Source organism: Ochotona princeps, chromosome X (genome assembly GCF_030435755.1).
Source record: "Ochotona princeps isolate mOchPri1 chromosome X, mOchPri1.hap1, whole genome shotgun sequence".
NCBI classification, from domain to species: Eukaryota; Metazoa; Chordata; class Mammalia; order Lagomorpha; family Ochotonidae; genus Ochotona; species Ochotona princeps.
In genome coordinates, this window is record NC_080865.1 from 36,873,028 (window position 1) to 36,894,005 (window position 20,978).

Here is a 20,978-nt window from a genome sequence, read left to right on the forward strand (position 1 = left end):
GTAGGATTTGGTAGGAAGAGTTGCAATTGGTAGGAAGAGGTAAGTTCCATGAAAACAATCCAGTCTCAGTAGATAGCTCACTAAGGATGCTAAAAGGCACGTTAAATCCTTAGGGTCAGCATGCTAGGTCACGAGAAGTAGGTCTGATTGAGAACAGAGCTGGTAAGGAAGCAAATGGTCTTTGCTTATAACAACAGGTCAGCTGTAGAAGCTCAGAGAGCCCAGGACTGGAGGGAAGTGAGGAACACACAAATTATGTAGCCAGTCCTGAAGGGTCCAGGAGTGAACTCCTTAGCCTCTTTACGTGTCATGCTAATGTTTAATTAATACTGTGCGTAGGGTATGCTAAAAGAAGGAGCATCATGGGAATCAAAATAGTTCTGGGATACAGAATAATTCTGAGAAGATGGAAGGGGCACTAGCTAATACTATGTTGACAGAAATAATTCAGAATCAGTGAGGAATCTTGATCTTTCTGAGCTTTGTGATCAGAGAAAAATCAGAAGCACAGATTTTCCACTGCCTTAAGCTCCAAGACTTGGAGAGATGAACAATGTCTTTCAGCAAACAAAGAAGCTCCAAAGTAAGGAAGTGAGCATGTGAGGGGGAAGAAATATGACCAGAAGTCAGAATTGAGGTTGTGATAAAAAAAAAAAAAAGGACAAAACAGATGACCCCTGATCGTAGGCTATAAGGATATCTCCAATTAAGGTCTTGGGGACTCTGGGAAACATTTGATAAGGCAACTCTTGGCCTCGTTTCCAATTCCCTAGACACGGAAATGGAGCCAAGATTTGCTTGCTTCAGCTTTGTTTCCAGCTGAGACCTCTATTCCGGGGGGAGGGGGAGAATCAGAAACTTTTCAAGTGAGAGAGAGGCACCTAGCTGCCAGTTCCAGGAACAACCTCTGTGGACCAAGTGACTAGAGTTCTTATCGCTCCATTCCAAGAAATGGTTCTAGCCTTGAGGGGGAAAAAAATCCTTCTTAGCTCCCTTTAACCTCAGCCAGCCAAATAATCTGTTGAACAAGTATTTCCCAAAGATGCCATGGAAGAAATCCTTAAATAACGAGTACATATCCTGAGAGGAGTCAAGGATAGGGACGGAGAGATAATTAGATTGGTGGCAAGTTAGCTGGAATTTCTTTGAAACCTCAGGTTAAGTCTTAATTGTACAAATTTCACATTCTACTCCATAAACTAATGTTTTTATTATAGTAATTAAAACTGACGTGCCAATACATTGTACTACATCACATGTAGCCCATAGATTAGTGGGCCCCCTACAATCTGCCGCACACCCACCAAGTGGGACTGAACGTTATGGATTCGGTTCAGCACCATGACAAAAATGTCCAAAACAGGCTGTAAAGTGTTATACTGTTCAAGCAGTAAAAACAAGATCCAGTGAAAGCAAGAATTTGCCTTTGAGAAAATCTTCACTACCATCAGGCGCTTCTAGGTGTAAATGAGAATCCGTTTTCCTCCTTTTTTGCATGTGAAGGCTGCCTAGGTTTGATTTCTGTGGAGGACAGTGGAGATCTGGTCAGCTCTGGAGCCCAGAGCCTCCCTCCTCGTATCCCCCAGGAATCAACCTATCTGAGTAAACAAACCAGTGACATCACCGACCGCCTCAGAGGCCCACAGCATGATCAGGAACCTGAAGGCTGCAGCCTCAAGAGGACTGTGTGAGAAATTATGTGCAAAATGCGTCAATGCCCAGACACCTGAGGCCCACTGAGATCCCATTCTCAGCTTGGAAAGAGCTGCGTCAACCACCCACCTAAAAGCAAATCAATGCACAACTGCAAAGCTCCAAGCCAGGCTGTTTGTACCTGCACACTGCCTGTGCTCTAGCAGTTACCTGATGTATAGCAGAGAATGCTCATGGGGTGCCAAGTCTGGGGAGCAGGCAAGGGGGGAGGGGTCACACAGGGCACAGCTGACAAAAGGCACTGGGGAAATGGAAAACACTATGTGCCCTGATTCAAGCCCTAGAAGCATCACTTCCTAGTGATGTGAACTTCAAATGATCTCTTACCCTCTCCCGGCCTCGGTTCTTCATTGGCAATATGGGAACAATCATATTATAATAACAAATGCTATTTGACAAAATGCAAGCGGGAAGAAAAGAAAGGGTTGCTATTTTTTAATGAAAAGTTCTCCAGTCCTAAGTACTCCAGGAAGCCAGAAATGCTTCCTGAGTCCATGGCTCTCTCATCTGAACTCCTAGAGCAACTTCCATCTACTAATTTAACACTTAATAATAACCACCACAATTTGAATGTCTGAACTTCATTTATCTAAGGATTAAGTCACAACATCTCTGAGATTTCAGTGTAACTGTCATACTGAGGAAAGGAAAAGCCTGAGAGGCTTAATCAGCCACTCAAGGTCACACAGCTAAATAGCAGGACAAAAACCCGACTCAGGGCTGACTCTAAATCTTACATTCTGTATACCATGCCATGTTACCTGATCCTCAGGGATGTTTCTTTCATTTTTTAAGAAAAAAGGGTTACATGTGCCTATCTAAGCCTCCACTGGTAAGGAACTCCATGTGGCTTTAGGGCAGAGATGGTGTTGGACAGGTTCTGAGAGTCTCTCCAAGGCACTATACACTTTCAGTCAATATTCAGTGAGTCAATGAATACATTAACTTCACCCTCTAGTGTTAAGAGCTAGAGGAAGGCCCAGTGCAACAGCCTAGTGGCTACAAAGTCCTCACCTTGCAATGTGCCGGGATCCCATTTGGATGCCAGTGTGTATCCTAGCTGTTCTGCTTCCCTTCCAACTGCCTGCTTGGAGCCTGGGAACGCAATCCAAAGCCTTGGGACTCTGCACCCACGTGCGAGACTGGAACAGGCTCCTGGCTCCTGGCCACTCGGGGAGGGAACCAGTGGGCGGAAGATGTTTCTGTCTGTCTCTCTTTCTCTCTGTAAATCTGACTTTCCAATAAAAATAAGTCAATTTAAAAAAAAAAAAAAAGTGAGCGAGCGAAGACTCAATCTAGAGCTTGAGATCATGGCTTGTGGGGAGTCAGGCAGAGGGGTTTACAAAATGGACTTCGTAATGGTGGCACTGCCCCCTAGTGGTACCAAGGTAATTCACCATGGAGAGCCTGTGGAAGAATGTGGGGCTATAGAGGTTGAAGCAAGTGCTGAACTGTTGTAGCAAAACGTGTAGTCTCTCCTCCCTAGCTCTAAGCACACTCACAAAAAGAAATATAAGGAAACTGGAAGAACTGTGGGATCTACTCTTTCCCACCGGGTTTTGCATCACATCAAATTATGGCTTTCTTTTGTCCCCTCTTTGTTATCACTGTGGCCAAGAAAGATGCTTTCTCTCTAACCTGCTTCTTCTCTGGTAATTGGTCATACGACTGCTGGGTTTCAGGATGGCCCCGGAGCTTTTGTCAATTTCTTCAGGGAGTGCAGCTCCTTTTTCCCAGGTCCTGGCTCCACAGGAAAGGCCTTCTTGAATGATGGGCTTAAGGGTCAAACTGAATGGACTTCCTCCCTCATGTTTCACCAAATTATAGAGGGAGAAAGAACTCACAACCGCTTATAACCGAACATTTCCGTAGATTCCACTCCTGTTCTGGCCTTCAGAGGGTCCTATGTCCAAAATTTCGTTAGAGCTCTAATCTTTCCTCCCATATTTTTCAGCTGCAGGATCCCAGCTCTGCTCCTTCTGATCTCACAAACAGGAACTGCTCTCTCCTTCCCATGGCAATCCCTTAAAGGTCTGAGGAGGGAGAACACATCTTGTCTCAGCTAAACATGTTGAATACTGCAGTGGCAGAAAATTACAGTTGTTCCACCAGGGCTGCATTTTGAAATTCTATGTCACGGTTTACTAACTCCGTGACTCAGGGTAATGCTTTCGCCTCTCAGAGGCCAGATGGCGAGGATTACACTACCTTACAGAGGGTGTTCCTCCACTGATACTCAACAAAAGACACTTCTCAAGCCAACACTGATCTTCTGGAAGAAGAGTCAAGCATTTCCTAGTGGCCTCTGTGCCCTCTCCACCAACTAGTAAGAGAGGCTCAGACTCTCAAGGGCTTTGTTTGCGAAGCAGGAGCTTTCAGAACTCTCATAGCCGTCTGGCCAGGACTCCCGACCATCTGGGCTGCCCTCAGAACCACACCCACAGTACACAAACCAAACCAACACTACCAGGACTTTTGTGGCTTTTCAAAGTTAATAAACCTCTTTGTTCGAGGATTTTTCTGCCCTGGGCTCTAAATCATGCTTTCTGTGCCCTCTGCAGCCACCCCCTCCAATGTAAATGGACAAAGCCCCCAGTGTTGAAGGAGAGGATGGCGTCATTTGGTTTGGGAGGGGGACTAAGGAGAATCGGGGCTCTGGAAAGGAGTCTGGGCAGAGACCAAAGGAGCCTCAGGCTCCCAGCTGGACCATAAAATCTGCACTGACAGACACCCTCCCCTCTACCAGCGTAGCCGTTGCCCAGAGTGTGGCTGTCTGGAACAAAGGGTCCGCCAGCCTATGTTGTGTGTGGCCACCTCCTCCCATTTGTCCCAGAGACAGTAAGAAGCCTGTCCACAGAGGTGACCCTGCCAGCCAGCTCGTTCCTGCCTCCTCCCACAACATATGCCGACAGCTAATCACACTCAAGCAAGGTGTTTTCTTTCTCTTTACAGCAAAGTTATTAGACATCCAATCAGTGGAAATAGAAATGGGAGAGAAAGAGATACAGACTGCAGAAACAAATGCCAGAAGTAAATCTGACAGGTAACCAGGCTACAAAAAGATAAATTAAACATCATACAAATGGAGAAACAGGTCCAATGAAGGGAAGGGTTTACGGGAGGTCAGTTGACAGAACTTGTGTTAGAGCTCAAGATTGCTGATTTTCCATCCAGTGCCCTTTTGACTTCACCAAGCTGTTCCTTTAAAAGCTCTTCAACATAAAACTTGCATGCAAAGAGAATGCAAGATTTTCATCGAAATTCAGTCATTCTAGACTTGCACTATAATCATATGCAAGCTATGTGAATGTCAGTACTTTAATTGTAGTAAACACATGTTTAAATATTCTTCATGCTAATTCGTATTTTCACAAATTAAATGCCAATTGCTCTTCAAAGTAAAACAAACATAAATGCCAGAGAACCAGAAAATTCCTATGAAATCCAAAGTTAGATAATCTGATGACTATCCTATATGAACGCGGGTTTGGATCTCAGCTGCTCCACATCCAGCTCCCTGCTAATGTGCCTGGGAAAGCAATGGAAGACGGCCCAAGTGCTTGGGCCCCTGAACCAATGCGGGAGACCTGGAGGGACTGAGCCATCTGCTGTTGCTTTCTCAGGCACATTAGCAGGGAGTTGAATTAGACGTGAAGCAGCTGGGGCCCAGCATAAAGGCTCAATGGCCAAATCCTCACCTTGCAAGTGCCAGGATCCCATATGAGCGCTGGTTTGTATCCCAGCTGCTCCACTTCCCTTCCACCTCCCTGCTTGTGACCTGAAAAAGCAGTAGAGGATGTCCCAAACCCTTGAGACCCTGCACCCACATGGGAGACCCGGAAGAAGCTCCTGGCTCCTGGCCACTTTGGGAGTGCACTGGCAGATGGGAGAGCTTCCTCACTGTCTCTCCTCCTCTCTGTATATCTGCCTTTCCAATAAAAATCAATCTTTTTTTTTTTGAAAGAGTATGTTGGTTTCCTTCTACTGGGAAGCAAAAAAAGCAGGAGCTATATGGTAAGTGTAATTAAGCAATTTAACTTCTAATCATTGAAATGGAGAAGGGATCATTCAGGTCGAAGGATGACTCTGTGGGATATTTGTAAATCACATAGCACAGAATCATAATCCCATTTTCTTTTCCTTCTTTTTCATGGCCAAAGATAGGATTAATCTGGACCCTGAGGGACACCTGGGGTCAGGATTTGTTTTGACTGATTTTGAAGGAACAAGTAGGAAGAGAGATTTCAAGAGTAGAAAGCATGCATGACTGGCATGTGGTGAGAGCTAGCAGAAGAAGAGGAGACTAAGGAGTAATACATCCCTCCCTTACCTGGTCAAACAGCTGCTTGCCAGTGGTGTTGGGCTGGATGGCAAACTCCAGCTCTGCATCCATGGTGGTCACACGCACACTGATCTAGAATGAGATCAAAGGAGATGTATTAGTCATCTGCAGTCTGGGCCAAGTGTCTGTTCAACAAGAGAAGAGGGGACTAGGATTCCAAGAACCTGAGTTACTTAAATATTAGTCGGGAGGAACAGGGGAATATTAACAACGATAAACAATAACCTAGATCCTGCTCCCAACCAGCCACACAGCAAGGTGTACCAAGGAGCAGACAAAAATGCAAGTAAAAATACTACCAAAGACTCAAAACTGGCCATGGACATCTTCCACACCTACTCCAGCTAACTCAAGCCTACAATGACCCCTGGTCTATACCACAGATTACTGTTATAAAGGCAGCTCAAAAAGTTTAAGAAAACAGATTCAAAAGGTAAGTTTATTTTGATGCAAAAAAAAAAATTGAAACCTACACCTATTTTTTTCATAATATAGATGTTAGATGAACCTCTGAAGATGACTTATAGCACAACTTGCTAATTGCAGAGGCTAGTTTTGGACAAGATCAAGAACATGGGGTTTTACGTCTAGCACCGATACTTGTTCAGGTTTTAGCCTTGGGCAGCCCCTGTGGTTTTCCTGGGCCTCAGTTTCCCTCATCTGTGCAAAGGCAGGCATGGGGTGAGGAGCTATGAGTCAACCTAGGTGATCTCCAAGGACGAGTTCAGTGCTGATATCTATGGTTCTATATACTGACTGGCATTGCTAATACTTCCTGTATTTATGTCTCACTGGCCTCCCTGGGCCCAAGAGAGAGGAAAGAGGACTCAGTAGAGGTGGGCATGGGCAGAAATATATGTGCTAACAAAGCCAAGTCAATAGAGAGGTAAAGATAGTAGCCATACATCATCTCATACATACTATGAAAAGTATTCACCACCTTTACTAAAAGGTCCTTGAACCCATGTTGAGGATAGCTGAAATGTCATCATTAGAGACTTTTTTTTAAGATTTATTTTATTTTTTTATTACAAAGTCGGATATACAGAGAGGAGGAGAGACAGAGAGGAAGATCTTCCGTCCGAAGATTCACTCCCCAAGTGAGAGCAATGGCCGGTGCTGTACCAATCTGGAGCCAGGAGCCAGGAACTTCCTCCAGGTTTCCCACGCGGGTGCAGGGTCCCAAGGCTTTGGGCCGTCCTTGACTGCTTTCTCAGGCCACAAGCAGGGAGCTGGATGGGAAGTGGAGCTGCCAGGATTAGAACCGGCGCCCATATGGGATCCCGGGGCACAATCAAGGGAAGGACTTTAGCCACTAGGCCACCGCCACGATCAAGGGAAGGACTTTAGCCACTAGGCCACCGTGCCAGACCCAGAGACTTTCTCATTTCACTACACACTTGGTAACAATGTTAGTAATAGTTAAGGGTAAAACTACTTTGCAGGTAGTAAGACTTCTTACATCATATGTACTACTCCATTTAATACCTGCAATCACCTTGTGAATAAGAGTGGCATTGCCATATTAAGGATGAAGAGATAGTTTACCTGAGGTCACACCACTAGCAAGTGGAGAAATCACAACAACACAACAAATGGCTAAATACTAAAATGAAATAGACACGAGACAGCTGAATGGTACCTTATAGCCATTTTAAGGTATATAGCAGCCGGTCCTGTATACAAACTAAAATTGAAATGTCAATGAGCTAATCATAGGTTGTGGTTAAGAACTTGTTTTTTGTTTTTTTCTAACATACTGGTTACGCAAAACCATGTCAATTCCATAATGTTACAAATTGCTGTTAATGTTATATTGGGACTCTTAATTGACTGGGATGATATTCTACCAGCTCTAACTTCAGACCAGAAATGGTCTCCCCAAGAAACTGTTCAACCCATCTGGACAATAAGTAGCTGGACTCTATGTTTGGTATACGTTTGCAAGGAAAGAATCTTGATTGAATTTGAACTGTAATACTGCACCAAGGTGGAGGAATCCACCAGGGGGGGAGGGGCGTGGGGAGGGGTGGGGGGGTTCCCAGAGCCTATGCAACTGTCACATAATGCATAATAATTAATAAAAAAAAAAGTTAAAAAAAATGAATCCAGGTCTAAAGTCAAACTTCATAACTTAAATAAACTAATTTTATCTTACAAAATAAAAATGGCTTGTGTTAAAAGAAATAAAAGACAAGCTTTTGAATCAATAGACATTTAAGTAATTATATGGTATAGATGAGACAGCTTGTTTATGGTCATATAATACTTTCTGCAAACTCTTTCAAGCCCTGGGAAGACATTTCAGTTATATTAAGACAGGAAGTCTAAAGAGCAAGATTTTATGCAGTAATGAGCACAATTTCGTAGGAAGCATTTAGAGAGACAACTGGAATCGTGGCCAAATGTTAGGCTTGGCACTAGAGTAATGATCTTATGAGCATTTTCTCCACATAAAACAAACATCTAATTCATGTGTTTTGGGATGGTCACAAACTACTCATACTACTGAGGAAAATGACTGAAAACAGAATTGTCAAAGATGCAAAGTCCCCTGAAGTAAGTGGGTAGGAAATGAAGACTTGTCAGTCTGAAACTCTGGGCCTTTCCTGCGCACAGGGGCCAGGAGACAGGGAAGAGAGGCCAGAGGACCATTTTGCCAGCCAAACAATTCTGATGAAGACCAGGCACAGGGAGCAACTTTGTAAATAAATCTCACCAGGGAGCCAGGGAGGAAATCTATTTCAGGATTGACAATGGGACAGGAAAGGCCCCAAGGCAGGAACAAGTAAAGCAAGTGCCCCATGGGAGTAAAGCAAGGTTAGCCACCTTGACTTGGTGTTACCTTAGGCTTCCTGCCAATCCACTGACCCCTGAAAAACTGTTCCTCCTAACGCAGGGGCAATGGAGTCCTTTGGCTGAAATTTGGGGACACTAGACGATACTCAGCCTGAAATCATTCTTGAGCTCCCTTAAGAGGAATCCTCAAGGGGCTGGCTTTGTAGCACAGCCAGTTAAGCCACTGTCTGCATCCCATATGGGCACTGGTTTGAGTCCTGGTTAAGCCACTTGCAATCCAGCCTCTGGAGAAGCAGGGCAAGTTGTTCCAAATGGCTGGGACACTGTCACCACCTAGGTGACCCAGAAGAAGCTCTCTGCTCCTGACTTTGACCTGGTGAATGAACCACTGTTTGAAATCTCTCTCCTCCTTTCCCCTTTCTCCCTCCTTCCTCCTCTTTACCTGTGACTTCCAAATAGATAAATAAATCTATACATTAAAAAAACCCAATAACCTCAAATCAGCAATTCCTGAAGCAAGAGGAGAACGTAGAAAAGGTTCAGTGGGCTTTTTAGTATATTGGTTCTCATCTCAAGGTCTGAAATGACCTCTCCAGTACCCAAGACTAAATAAGTCCTCTAAAGAGTTGGCTAGATGAACAGGTGCTGAGCGTGGAGATATGAGACAGAAAGAAAACAGTATACACATATAGAGATGATGCCATGAACCACTCTTGCCCATATAGTAAAATCTATGGATCCCCTCTCAGAATATTGTAAATGTACAAAATAGACCCTTTACATTTAAATATGTATCTGTTTGTTAACACAGCATGTAATTACCAGGTATGGAGTCTTGCTATTACTACAGTGATTTCAAATTTGAATGGAGTATTAAGTGATATTTTGAAAACTCCACAATAACTAAATAATGATATAAAATATCAGATTTTCATTGATGACAAAGTCAGAAGTACTAAGTAGCACTACTATAATTCTTTTCCCTACATTCACAATTGAAAAATGACATAAATTGTTAAGTGGTAGGTTAGTGAAAATAAATGTAATTTTGTTCATCCAGTTCTATAGATTCTTTCCATGGAGGCCCAAAGAGTCCAGATTAGGGAACCTTCCATAAATTAATGAAACAAAATGTTTAGGAACTATAGTTGTAGTAGATCTCTAGAACTGGTCCCTGATCTCATAGCAGTTACCGAATACAAGGAAAGCTACCACATTGGAAGGACCAAAGCAGAACAGAGTAAAGCTTTTGTGGAAATCAGGACCCATACAATTCAAAGTAGTATTTGCACTGGTCTTTAAGGACAAGCTGGATTTTGGAAATGGGAAAACATGGGGGTAGGGGAAAAGCATTTTCAAAAGCTCTAGGTAGGGAAATCCACATGTGGCATGACTTGGAAGGAGGCAGAGATACCGATGGCCATTTAGAAGCAATGATGTGCGTCTACTCCCAAGTGAATACAGACTTCAGAGTGAAGTGAGTGGATGGCAAGACTAGGACAGTAGGTGAAGAGCCATGTTAGAAAGCTGAGCCTTAATCCTGTTGTTAGTGATAAGCGGGCCTAGAAATTCTGGGCAAGAGGGGCAGCATTAGAACTCTCTCTTTAAACAGCAAGTATTTGGTGCAGAGGTTAGAGCACCATTTGCAACACTTGCATCTCTTAACAAAGTGCCTCATCTGATTCCTGGCTTTGCTTCATAGTTCAATCACCTGCCAATGCACGCTTGGGAAGGCAGCAGCTGGTAGCTCAGGTACTTCGGTCCCTGCCACGCACAAGAAACCTGGATTGAGTTCTGGGCCCCTTTGGGCTGCCAGAGCCCCAGCTGTTATGAGCACTTGCAGAATGAACCACCAGATGGAAGCTCTCCTTTCATCTAATTCTCTCTTTTAAATAGAATAAGTTTTTAAAAACAGGAACTATTTTTTTTTCAGAAGGAAAAGTCAAAAGGGGAAACATAAAATGTGTGGAATCTCAGGGAATTGTTCCACAACCTAAGAATTCGCACTGCTAGCAAGAATTTTCAATAAGGAGCAAGCTAGCGTCCTTCACAAATCATATCAAGTATAAGTCATGCCAATCAAGTAACTTCAGGACACTGAGCAAATGTGGAGCCTAATCCAGGTTCAGAATACATATTCAGGTATTTGTTAAAGAAATGCTTCAGTGGGGTAGTCAGGGAGCATCGCAGGCACAATGGTGTACATACAGGCTAATCCTCCATCTATGACGGTAGCATCCCATATGGGCACCAGTTCATGTCCTGGCTGCTCCACTTGTTTTTACAGAGAGGAGGAGAGACGGAAGAAGATCTTCCATCCCCAAGTGGCCGCAATGGCCTGGGCTACACCGACCCAAAACCAAGAGCCAGGAGCCTCTTCCGGGTCTCCCTTGTGGGTGCTGGGTCCCAAGGCTTTGGGAGGACCTCCACTGCTTTCCCAGGCCACAAGCAGGGAGCATCTGGGAAGCGGGGCTGCCAGAATTAGAACCGGTGCCCATATGGGATCGTAGTGCATGCAAGATGAGGACTTTAGCCACTAGGCTACAGTCCCAGACCCACTGTTCTACTTCTAATTCAGCTAACTGCTAATGGCCTAGGAAAGCAGCAGAGGATGGCTCTAGTTGTTGGGCCCCTGCACCCATGTGGGTGACCTGGAAGAAGCTCCTCGCTCCCAGCTTTTGACACACCCTGCTCTGCAATAGCAGCCATTTGGGGAACATACGATTTCTCTGTGTGTCTCTCATCCTTTCAAGTAAATAAAACTTTCCTTTTAAAAAAAAATGATGCTTACTCAGCAGAGAAAGGCTCAACCTGCTTTAGGCATAAGCACGTGCCAGAAGGCAGTGCTGGCCAGTCTTCTCTCTCCTACGTATAACATCTCTCTGAAACAAAGGCTCACCTACAACTGGGAAACCCAACTGCAACCTGCTCATCCAGAAATACTGCACAGGGTTTCTCTCATTCCTCCTTGGCTGCTTCTTCAGGGATAGCAGGCTGAGGTTACCTGAACCTCATGGTAGAGAGAAATCATTTTAGGTTTACAAAAAAGTCACAAAGAAAAGCAAACACAAAAGAACTTCCATCCTTAACACTACTTAACTCAGAAGAAAAATGTGACTCACAAGGACAGTGTTTAGGTCGGTGCACTCCTGTTTCTTTCTCTCTCTCTCTCTCTCTCTCTCTCTCTCTCTCTCTCTCTCTCTGGTGGGGGGTGCCACAGCCTGGGGACTAAAGGTGATAGATAGCATGATTGGGGCATGAAATTAATAGCTGGGGTAGGAGTCCTGGTCAAAGAAAGCCCCCCTAAATTCTCTTAGATTAATCGGGGGTCAAATATGCCAGATGAGCTGCCAGCCCAGGCTGCAGGCCACACAGGGCTCATAGGATACTTAAATTACGGGGCACCCACTGTCCTCCTCTGGGACAGAACCAGGGATCCCATGTGGGTGCCGGTTGCTTTCCCGGCTGCTCCACTTCCCTTCCAGCTCCCTGCTTGTGGTCTGGGAAAGCTGTGGAGAGGATGCCCCAAAGCCTTGGGATCCTGCATCCACATGGGAGACCTGGAGGAAGCTCCTGGCTTCAGAACATCTTAGTTCTAGCTTTTGTGGCCACTTGACAAAGAATCTTTCTGTCTCTCCTTCTCTCTGTATATCTGCCTTTCCAATGAAAATAGATAAATCTTTTCAAAAAATAAAGCCTCCAAAGTCCAAAATCATCAAAAAAGCTCTCACAGAGCCCCTCAAGAAAGCAATAGAGATGGAGTAGTATTTCAAGATAGAGTCCCCAGAAGAGACTGTTTATACAGCTAAATCCCTGTCTAAGCTGGGTCTGAGGATTTAGGCCCAGCCTGAGATCCCTGAGGTCAAACACTGTGTCTATACAGAACATCAAGAGCCTAAAAGGCAACAACATTAAAACAAGCAAACACCTGAGTGTTTAGGGGAGGGATGTCATTATTTCGCACACAATGGTCTTCCCACTCTTAGCGCAAAAACAATAAACCCACTATTATTTCTTGAATAATTAAACATACATTTCTCACATCAAACCCTTCTCTGAGTACTAACAAACCTATCTTAAAGGTTTCAACAGACCAGGATCTCCACCATGTCCTCAACTGGCTGGCATGAGACATAAAATTAACCAGGCTGTATGTGCCTTAGCAACTGCAGCAGCTGTGGTACTTTGGCCTCTGGGTCTCACCAGCTTCTGATAAGTGACTCTTCTCCTTCCCAAATGCCAAGAACACCCAGGTGAACAATAGCCCAGCCCCAGCAAGGGAGTCTAGCAATGATTTTCCTCCATTGCTCCATATCACTGAAATATAAGATGCCTCTTTCCCTGAGAGAAAGTGAAAAAGTAAGATGACTTGGTGATCAGTAACTGCCTAAAGCATGGATTTCCGAGCTGGAGATGTGTATTGTCAGCCCCGCTTCACAGCTGAGAAAACTGCAGTGCACAAGGCACATGCAGGATAGAAGTAGACATTTACTGAATGCCAACTACATGCCAGTGCCATCACCCACATCACCGAGGGCACATTTACTCATCTAGCAAGGGGTGGAGACGGGTCTTCTGGACATTCTTGGAGCTCTTTCCACAACTCCACCCACCTCTCTAATCATGCTGATTTCACTGCTGTCTTCAGACATTGCCTTGGCAAGTATTTTGGCCAAGGCCCAAACTCTTTGGCACAGGGAGACCGGGCACATCTGGGAAGTAAAGTTTGGGAAGGTCCCCTTGTCTCCCTGGGGCAGAACATATGAGTCAGTCTAGCTGAGTCTGAGCTCAATGACATCACCTCCCACCTGCCATCTCCCTCATCTCCCCAAGTGCCCACTCCCCTCTGGGCTTTCAGTACAGCTGCTGATGTGGAAAGGAATGCAAGCATAAGTTAGAAACAGGAGCCAGAGTTAGGACAAGCCCCACCAGGGCAGCCCCAGAACTCCAGTCTCTTCCCTGGCCAAAAAGTAGTCACCATAGTGTCACCCAAACCACTTTAATCAGCCTGGAGACCAATCACCGTTATTTAGGATCCAGCACCCCCCATTTCCTGCTACCAGGGCAGGGCAGGGCAGGGCAGGGCAGGGCCTGGTCTCTCTTGCCTCTTGGGATGACAGCACTGCCTGAAGTAGCTGTTTTCCACCAGGGCTGCAGGGTGAACAAGGGTTGCTTTGAATCTTTAGTCTAGAAGCTAATTCCCTCCTCCTCCTCTTTTTTTCTCCTCCTCCTCCTCCTCCTCCACTGATTCATTCATTTCCCAATAACTTAGACTCTTCCTTACTAACCAGGAAGTGCTTGGTTCAGTTATTTTCTATGGTCTCTTCCTGCCCCTTTTCAAACCCTTAACACGGCTTGTAAGACTCGGCTGGGGTAAACCTTTCCTATGCCCATGCCTTTTCCCAGTAATTTCTGGAAAGGAGAACTATACTCAATCCCACTCACACCTACACCTTAGTGGGCCAGTAGTAGTTCTTCAATCTCTCCAACTGCTCCAGAGGGCATGGGAGACAAGGTCCCCTTTCATTGGCTTTGACCCAGCCATACTCTCCAAAAGCTCCCCAAGGACTATTTCAATGTGGGAGATAAAGGCATACTAGAGAATGTTACTTCTCCAATTACCCTATATTCGAGGCACTAATCCCTTTGAGCAATGAGAACATAACTACATTGTCACTGTGGGAGGAAAGCTCAGAGCAGAGGCCCATGCTGGAAACAATCAGAAGTGATGATGTCACATTAGAAAGCTGTGGCTTTACTAATCCAGACTTTTTGGTATGGCCTTTTGCTCAACCACAGTCTCAAATAGAGTCTCCTCCTTTTTCTCTCCACATGAAGAAGGCGGGTAGGAAATTAGCCCCTTAGTGCCTGCACCTAACTCCAGGCCTCACTTTCAAAGCCGCTCAAACCACACCCACCACACCCATCATACCCACCCCTGCCGTAAGCTCTTCGCTCCTTCCCAGGTACTTGTGTTGTCCTGCCACCTCTTCAGCATGACCATTTCTCCTGCTGACCCTTCCTTATGATTTCAGGTCACTCATCCTGGAATCTCATCTGGCTTCTCCCCTTTGAACATCTCATCCTTGCCCTCCAAGACAATAAATATTCCAGAACCCCAAACTATCACACTGCTGCTATAGAGACTATGTGAAAGAGACTGAATCATCTTTATTTTGTGAAAAAAATCCAATTTAGCACTGCTCTGGGATACTGACCAACACCCATCCAAAGGAGGCGAGACCTCTCATAACAACATGAAAAGAAACTCAGCAATGCCTTGTTTCCAGGACAGCTCCCTTTGAAAACTCTTGGATGGCAACTGTTGGGAAGTCCCCAGGCACTGGGCACAACAAAGCTCCAAGCTGAGGGTTGAGGAAGGCACAGAGCAGGCAAAGAGGTAGGGAATTGGAGGAATGAATGCGTTCCCAGGCAGCCAAGAACAACAGTCTTTCAATTCCCATAAAACTTCAAAAATGTTTAAATAAAAGGACCTGTCACTAATAAAGTAAATCTCTAAATGGGCAAAGCCCCTCTCTGGGGCCACACCCAGTAGAGCTTCCCTCTCTTGAGTCAATTTCCTGCTTGACCCAGCTTCCTGCCTGCAAGTTTCACAGGAAGTATTTGTAGACTGGAAACATCGACCATTTTTGGTTGCCTTGAGGTGCCAGCTCTGCCCAGGCACCAGAAGGGGGCTCTGCTGCCTCTGCTCAGGAACACACCCTGGCAACCTCCACCATTACATCGCCAAAACACCCTGGAGCTTGATCTAACCCCAATTTGAGATCTGTCGTTTGCTCATGGGAATTCTGCCCCGTCTTGTGCCTCTCAGTATTAAAACTGCTGAAGCTAAGATCACTCAACAATGCAGGGGCATCCAGGTCTAATCAAAAAGCTCTTTTATCAACCCCAGGGGAAGGCCAAGATCAACTTCCTACCTACCTTGCTGTTAAACTGAAGGCTAAATCCAGCATCTAAGAAACCACAAAACTGGAGCTCTTGTCCCAGAAATAATGTTCTCAGCACTTAGAAGACCAAAGCATGCTACAGTAACTTCTTTCACCTTCCTATAAAATGAGCTTGATAGTATCAACCTTGTTGTAAGATTTCTGGGAGATTTAAGTTAAAATAAAATTTAAGTTAAACAGATATGAAAGTTCTAGGCACATAATAAGTAAAATATGATAATTGACCCCTGCTATTTCAGCCAAATTATTACACACCTCTTACTGTCAGAAAGATTTAAAACACAAGCCTACTTAAGTATACATGGTTAGGGGCTGCCTAAGAAGGAGCCCTTCTAGCACAAAGGATTCTTTCACTTTGATCGCAAATTTTAAAATGTGATTAGACTTCTAGTTTTCTCAAGCAATGTGAGCGATGCACAACAGTTTGAGATTGTATATACATTCCTGTATTATTTTAAATGTTGTCTCCCTTTGGAAGAGTGGGTGGGGGGCTTCTCCACCCAACAAGTGGAGCACTAAAGAAGCCAGAATACAATAGAGCACTTATGCTAACATCCTTTAAAAAGGCTGCAGGAGTCCCCTGAATCTATACACTACTTTGCCTTGTTCTCTCGTCACGTCCCAACAAAATACATACACATCTGCACATCTTAACACAGTCTACCAGACACTTCCAAAGTATATCAGCTGGCATTTATGGCAAAGTGAAGGCTGGCATTGTGGCACAGTTGGTTAATCTGTAGCCACAACCCTGGCATCTCATATTATTAGTGCTAACTCAAGTTCTGGCTGTTCCACTTTCAATCCAGCCCATTATTAATATGTCTGGTAAAGCAGCAGATGACCTAAGAACTTGTATGCCTGTACCCAAATAGGATATCCATATCGAGTTTCACGTAGATAAACCACCAGATGGAAGATATTCTCTCTCTCAAATTCCAACTTGCAAATAAAATAAATCAATCTATAAAAGATATTTTTAAAAAAATCACAAAGTTAACTGCAAACTGAGTCATCACTAGCATTTAGAGTAAAATGTTTTAAATACAGGTTTCCTGGCCTCACTTGTGGAATACCTCAAGCATCAAAAGTCAACAGCTTCAGATAATTTCAAGGTCTGGAAAATTTGGGAGTCCCTGAAATAGATTACAGTTCCCAGAACCAGCCAGCCTCTCATGGGCTGGTACTAATAGTGCTAGAGAAATGCCTGATGGAGAAAGCAAGGAAAGAGCAACTGCAGAGACATCTGGACCACCAAACCTAGTGAACTGAGTCTCCAGAGTTGAGGACAGGCCCTATCCACAAAAGATAAGGATGCAGTAAGGGGCGGGGTATCTGGTACAGTGGTTAAGATGCCCCTTAGAATGTGCACATTCCATACTGGGGTGCCAGAGTTCATATCACAACTCCACTACCAGTTCCATTCTCCTGCTAATGTACATCCTGGGAGGCTGGGAGGCAGCGGTGATAGTGCAAATAACCTGATTCCCTGCTACTGACACAGGAGACCTGGATTGAGTTCTGGGCTCCTGACTTGATCATGGCTCAGCTCCAGCTGTTGCATGCATTTGAGGAATAGATGAAGGAATTAGACATCGAGCATTCCCCCTTCTTTCATAAACAAACAAATTAATGGCAAGGTTTCTTAGACTGTTAAGTGCCAGTATAAACCAAACCCGTCTGCAACCCATGGACTATATAAGTATGGTAGGGATTATGCCTGCTCCTTGCTACCTATAATCATCACTACCTATCACCACAGATATTATTATACACTAAAGTAATGTCTCTGTAGTAGGATGAATGTGTTTGGAAAACCTAACAAGCGCAAAACCTAGCTCAACCAGTAACAGGACACAAGCTTTCAAATCCCCACCTCCCCATAAAATGGGCAAAATGGTGTTAAGAGGGCAGGAGTTTAACACAATGCTAATGAGGTGTCTCTTTTTTTTTCTTTAATATTCATTTATTCATTAATTACATTGCATTACATGACACAATTTCATAGGTACTGGGATTCCCCCTCCTTCACCCCAAACCCTTCCCCCATCATGAATTCCTTCACCTTGATGCATAACCACAGCTCAAGTTCCGTTGAGATTCCCTAATTAAAAGTTTACACCATACAGAGTCCAGCATCCCACTTGTCCAGTTCAAGTTCAACGGCCTCTTAGTGAGGCCCTCTCAGGTTTGTAGGCAGAGCCAGCAGAGCGTCATAATGAGGTGTCTCTTAAACTTAACTGTCTAGAATCACTTGTAGCACTAGTCCAAAAAAAAAAAACTAAAGTTCTGGATCTCAAGCTTACTGAAACAGAGAATGATCTTGGGCATTTGTACTCTTAACAAATGGTCCAAGTGATTCTCACCATCTGGGAAGCTTAAAGCAACGTGTCCTGGCACAGATGCTGTTGCCATGAAAGCACAGACACAGATGTCTGTCCCTTCAAAACACTTTCTGACCCAGGAATCCCCGTGACAGAATCCTTAAGATTCAGCAAAGGAGACTCTAAGGACAGCATTGGGAAGAAGAGGAAGGAACTTTGGATTTCCAATCAGAGAGTTAATGGTGCCAAACATCTGGGCAATTGGCCAGAGTCTTCAACCATCCTCTCATCTAGTTAAAAAAAAAAAAAAAAAAAAAAACAGAGAGTGAGAGGTAACAGCCAGTGTGAGTATCTCAGCAGCCAAAATATATTGATCAAAATACTCTAATTAGGACCTCAGCTGAATCCCTCCGGTTCTCTACTCAAATACTGCACATCCAGTTATTCACGGGAAAACTTAGACAAGGCACAGACGTTAAACGATAACTTGCCCTTTTCCCATTTGTCCCGGGAACTTGAGGGAACAGAAGATGTATGATGAAGGGTTAGCTGTAGCTGCATACAAAGGTGGTGGGCTGGAGAAATGAGGGTGGGACTGTAAAATGAGCATGAGCAGAACAGTGTACTGGAACCAGCTTGCACTACAGCTGATCAGGCATGCCTCTCCCCTAACTCCTCCACCAAGGAGTTGCTGTGGCTAGCTTAAAATTGAACACAGTAGGAGTATTTGTACATGGCTTCATCAGAGAGCTGACTGTTAAATATTTACCAGTCTATCCATGGACATAAGACATACAGTTAAGCATCCTCGAATTCATTTTACACATGAGGAAACTGAGTCTCAAAGTAGGGAAGCAACTGCCATATTTTAGCTGCATGACTGTAATCAAGAGTCGGGTCTATCTGGATAGCAATAAATCCCTGGTTTTCCCTACAGAACTCAGGGCAAGAGGCCCCTCTTGTCACCCAAAAGGAGGCTGAGCCTAATTGGCTCCTCCATCATCCAGGGGCAACAAAACACATCTAATTGTCTTAATACCACCAAGGAAAGTTAGGGATAAAGAGCCAAGACTGAGACATAAAGCCAACAAAAGACACTCTCAGCCCTCTTTACCAAGGAGAGAGGTAGGAGTGGGGTAGGGACTGAGCTGGAAAGTCCCAGTGGACACCACAGTGTGTTCTTAATGTCTTCACAGAGAATCTAGGCTCTGCAAGGAGTCTCTGAGGAAATATTTGTCCCAAGATCTCTTGACAACAATGACTAGGTCACAAGATTGTGGACAATGTTATCTCCTTTACTTATAGGAAAATGTCTTGCATACAACAGGTGTTTGACAAACTTTGGTTCTTTTCTCTTGCAACCCCCTTAGTCAATCCAAATCATTCCAGTGCTTCTAGCACACCTGTGCATAATAACAACCCTTGCCCCATCTGCACGGAAAATGCTCTACAAGTTAAAGGATACTTGCTCACATGCATTCTCTTACTGGATTCAACCCTGAGGGAAACATAGGACAGACACAAAAATCATTTTACATGAGAGAGAAACAGGTTCAGTGAAGTAAATAGTAACTTGCTAAAACATGAAGACAGAACTACAACCTAGGTCTCCCCATCTAATAGTATGCTGTTACAAGTCTCATTTTATTTAAAGTTATAAGAGAATCCTACCATAGTCTTACCTGTTATCATTTCTTTTATCCAAGAAATCTAATGTCCTCTGGCCTCCAACTTTGTCTTATGGTACTACAAGTGAGGTAATCCTTGAGACAGGAAAAAATTTAAGACAGCATACAGTGATGACAGTTCTTGTGATGAAGAGAGTCATCATTAGCTTGGGGTAGCCTGCCAAGAACAGTGGCCCCAAGATCAAGTGTTGGTCTGCTCTCACTAACCCTGGGATAATCCCTTCCCATGTCGATCTGAGTTATACTTAACTAGGTGTATCTTGCTTAGTGGTTTTAAAATGTATTCCTTTTTTAGCTGCGTCTTGCCTCCCTTCTCCCTCCAACAGAAAAATCACAGGAAACTTAGAAATATAAAGTACGTAAAGGAAGAGTTGTTCTGCTTGAAGGAAGCTGAAGTTCACCACACAGCCCAAGCAAACTCTTTGCAATTCACTGGAGTGGCAGCTTGGAAACAGTTCCAGGTCTAACCTTCTAAAATTTTACTCATCCTAGCTTTGCTGCTGACTCCTTATGGGAAGTATAGGATGCTCTGGGCCTCAGTTTCCCTATTTGTCATGTGAGGTGATTACACTAATTAGCCTCTCTGCAAAGGAAACTCTCAGCATTGTGATTCCAGAAAAAGAGAGTACAGCTAACCCCGGAGAAAATGGGTCAGTCTCTAGGCTCCCAAAGAACCCTTCAGCCTCTGGTGACTCTCAACTGAACTCTTCAGACGGTTCCTCAAGTACTGGGTGAATGGTGGCTGGGCGGGTGGGCAGACAGGCAGGAAGGCGGGCGCCCCACCCTACCCTTGCACAGGAAGCTAGCTACATCCTCTTTTCCCCACCCCAGGCAGCACATCTCTAAAGGTCCCCAGCCCAAGTAGTGGGGGTGGGGTGAAAAAAAAAGATGGGGCCTAAAAGGAAACCGAACATGCAAATCACCTCAGCAAGCTCAGGAACCCGCTGGGGGAGGGAAACAAATAAGGCAAAGAAAAGCACAGCAAAGCAAGCCCATCCCTCCACAAGGGTTCAGTCTTTAGTAGCAAAACCTTGACAAAATGGTCTATGGATCCAGGATCATAAGGCATGAGCTTTTACAGTTGGGCAGCCACTCACTCCATGTCACTGAGTTTCCATGAGACAAAGAGCTGGACCTTGTACAT

The 20,978-nt window shown here is 44.5% G+C and overlaps 1 protein-coding gene across 1 annotated transcript in view; it reads right to left on the reverse strand.

Moving 5' to 3' along the window:
• The window catches only part of MSN (moesin), a 70,780-nt gene that overhangs the window by 18,700 nt on the left and 31,102 nt on the right, over nucleotides 1-20,978 (reverse strand). The window contains exon 2 of the mRNA XM_004595200.3: nucleotides 6,044-6,127. Coding sequence (XP_004595257.1) covers nucleotides 6,044-6,127 — 84 coding nt within the window. The remainder of the gene's footprint in view (nucleotides 1-6,043; nucleotides 6,128-20,978) is intronic.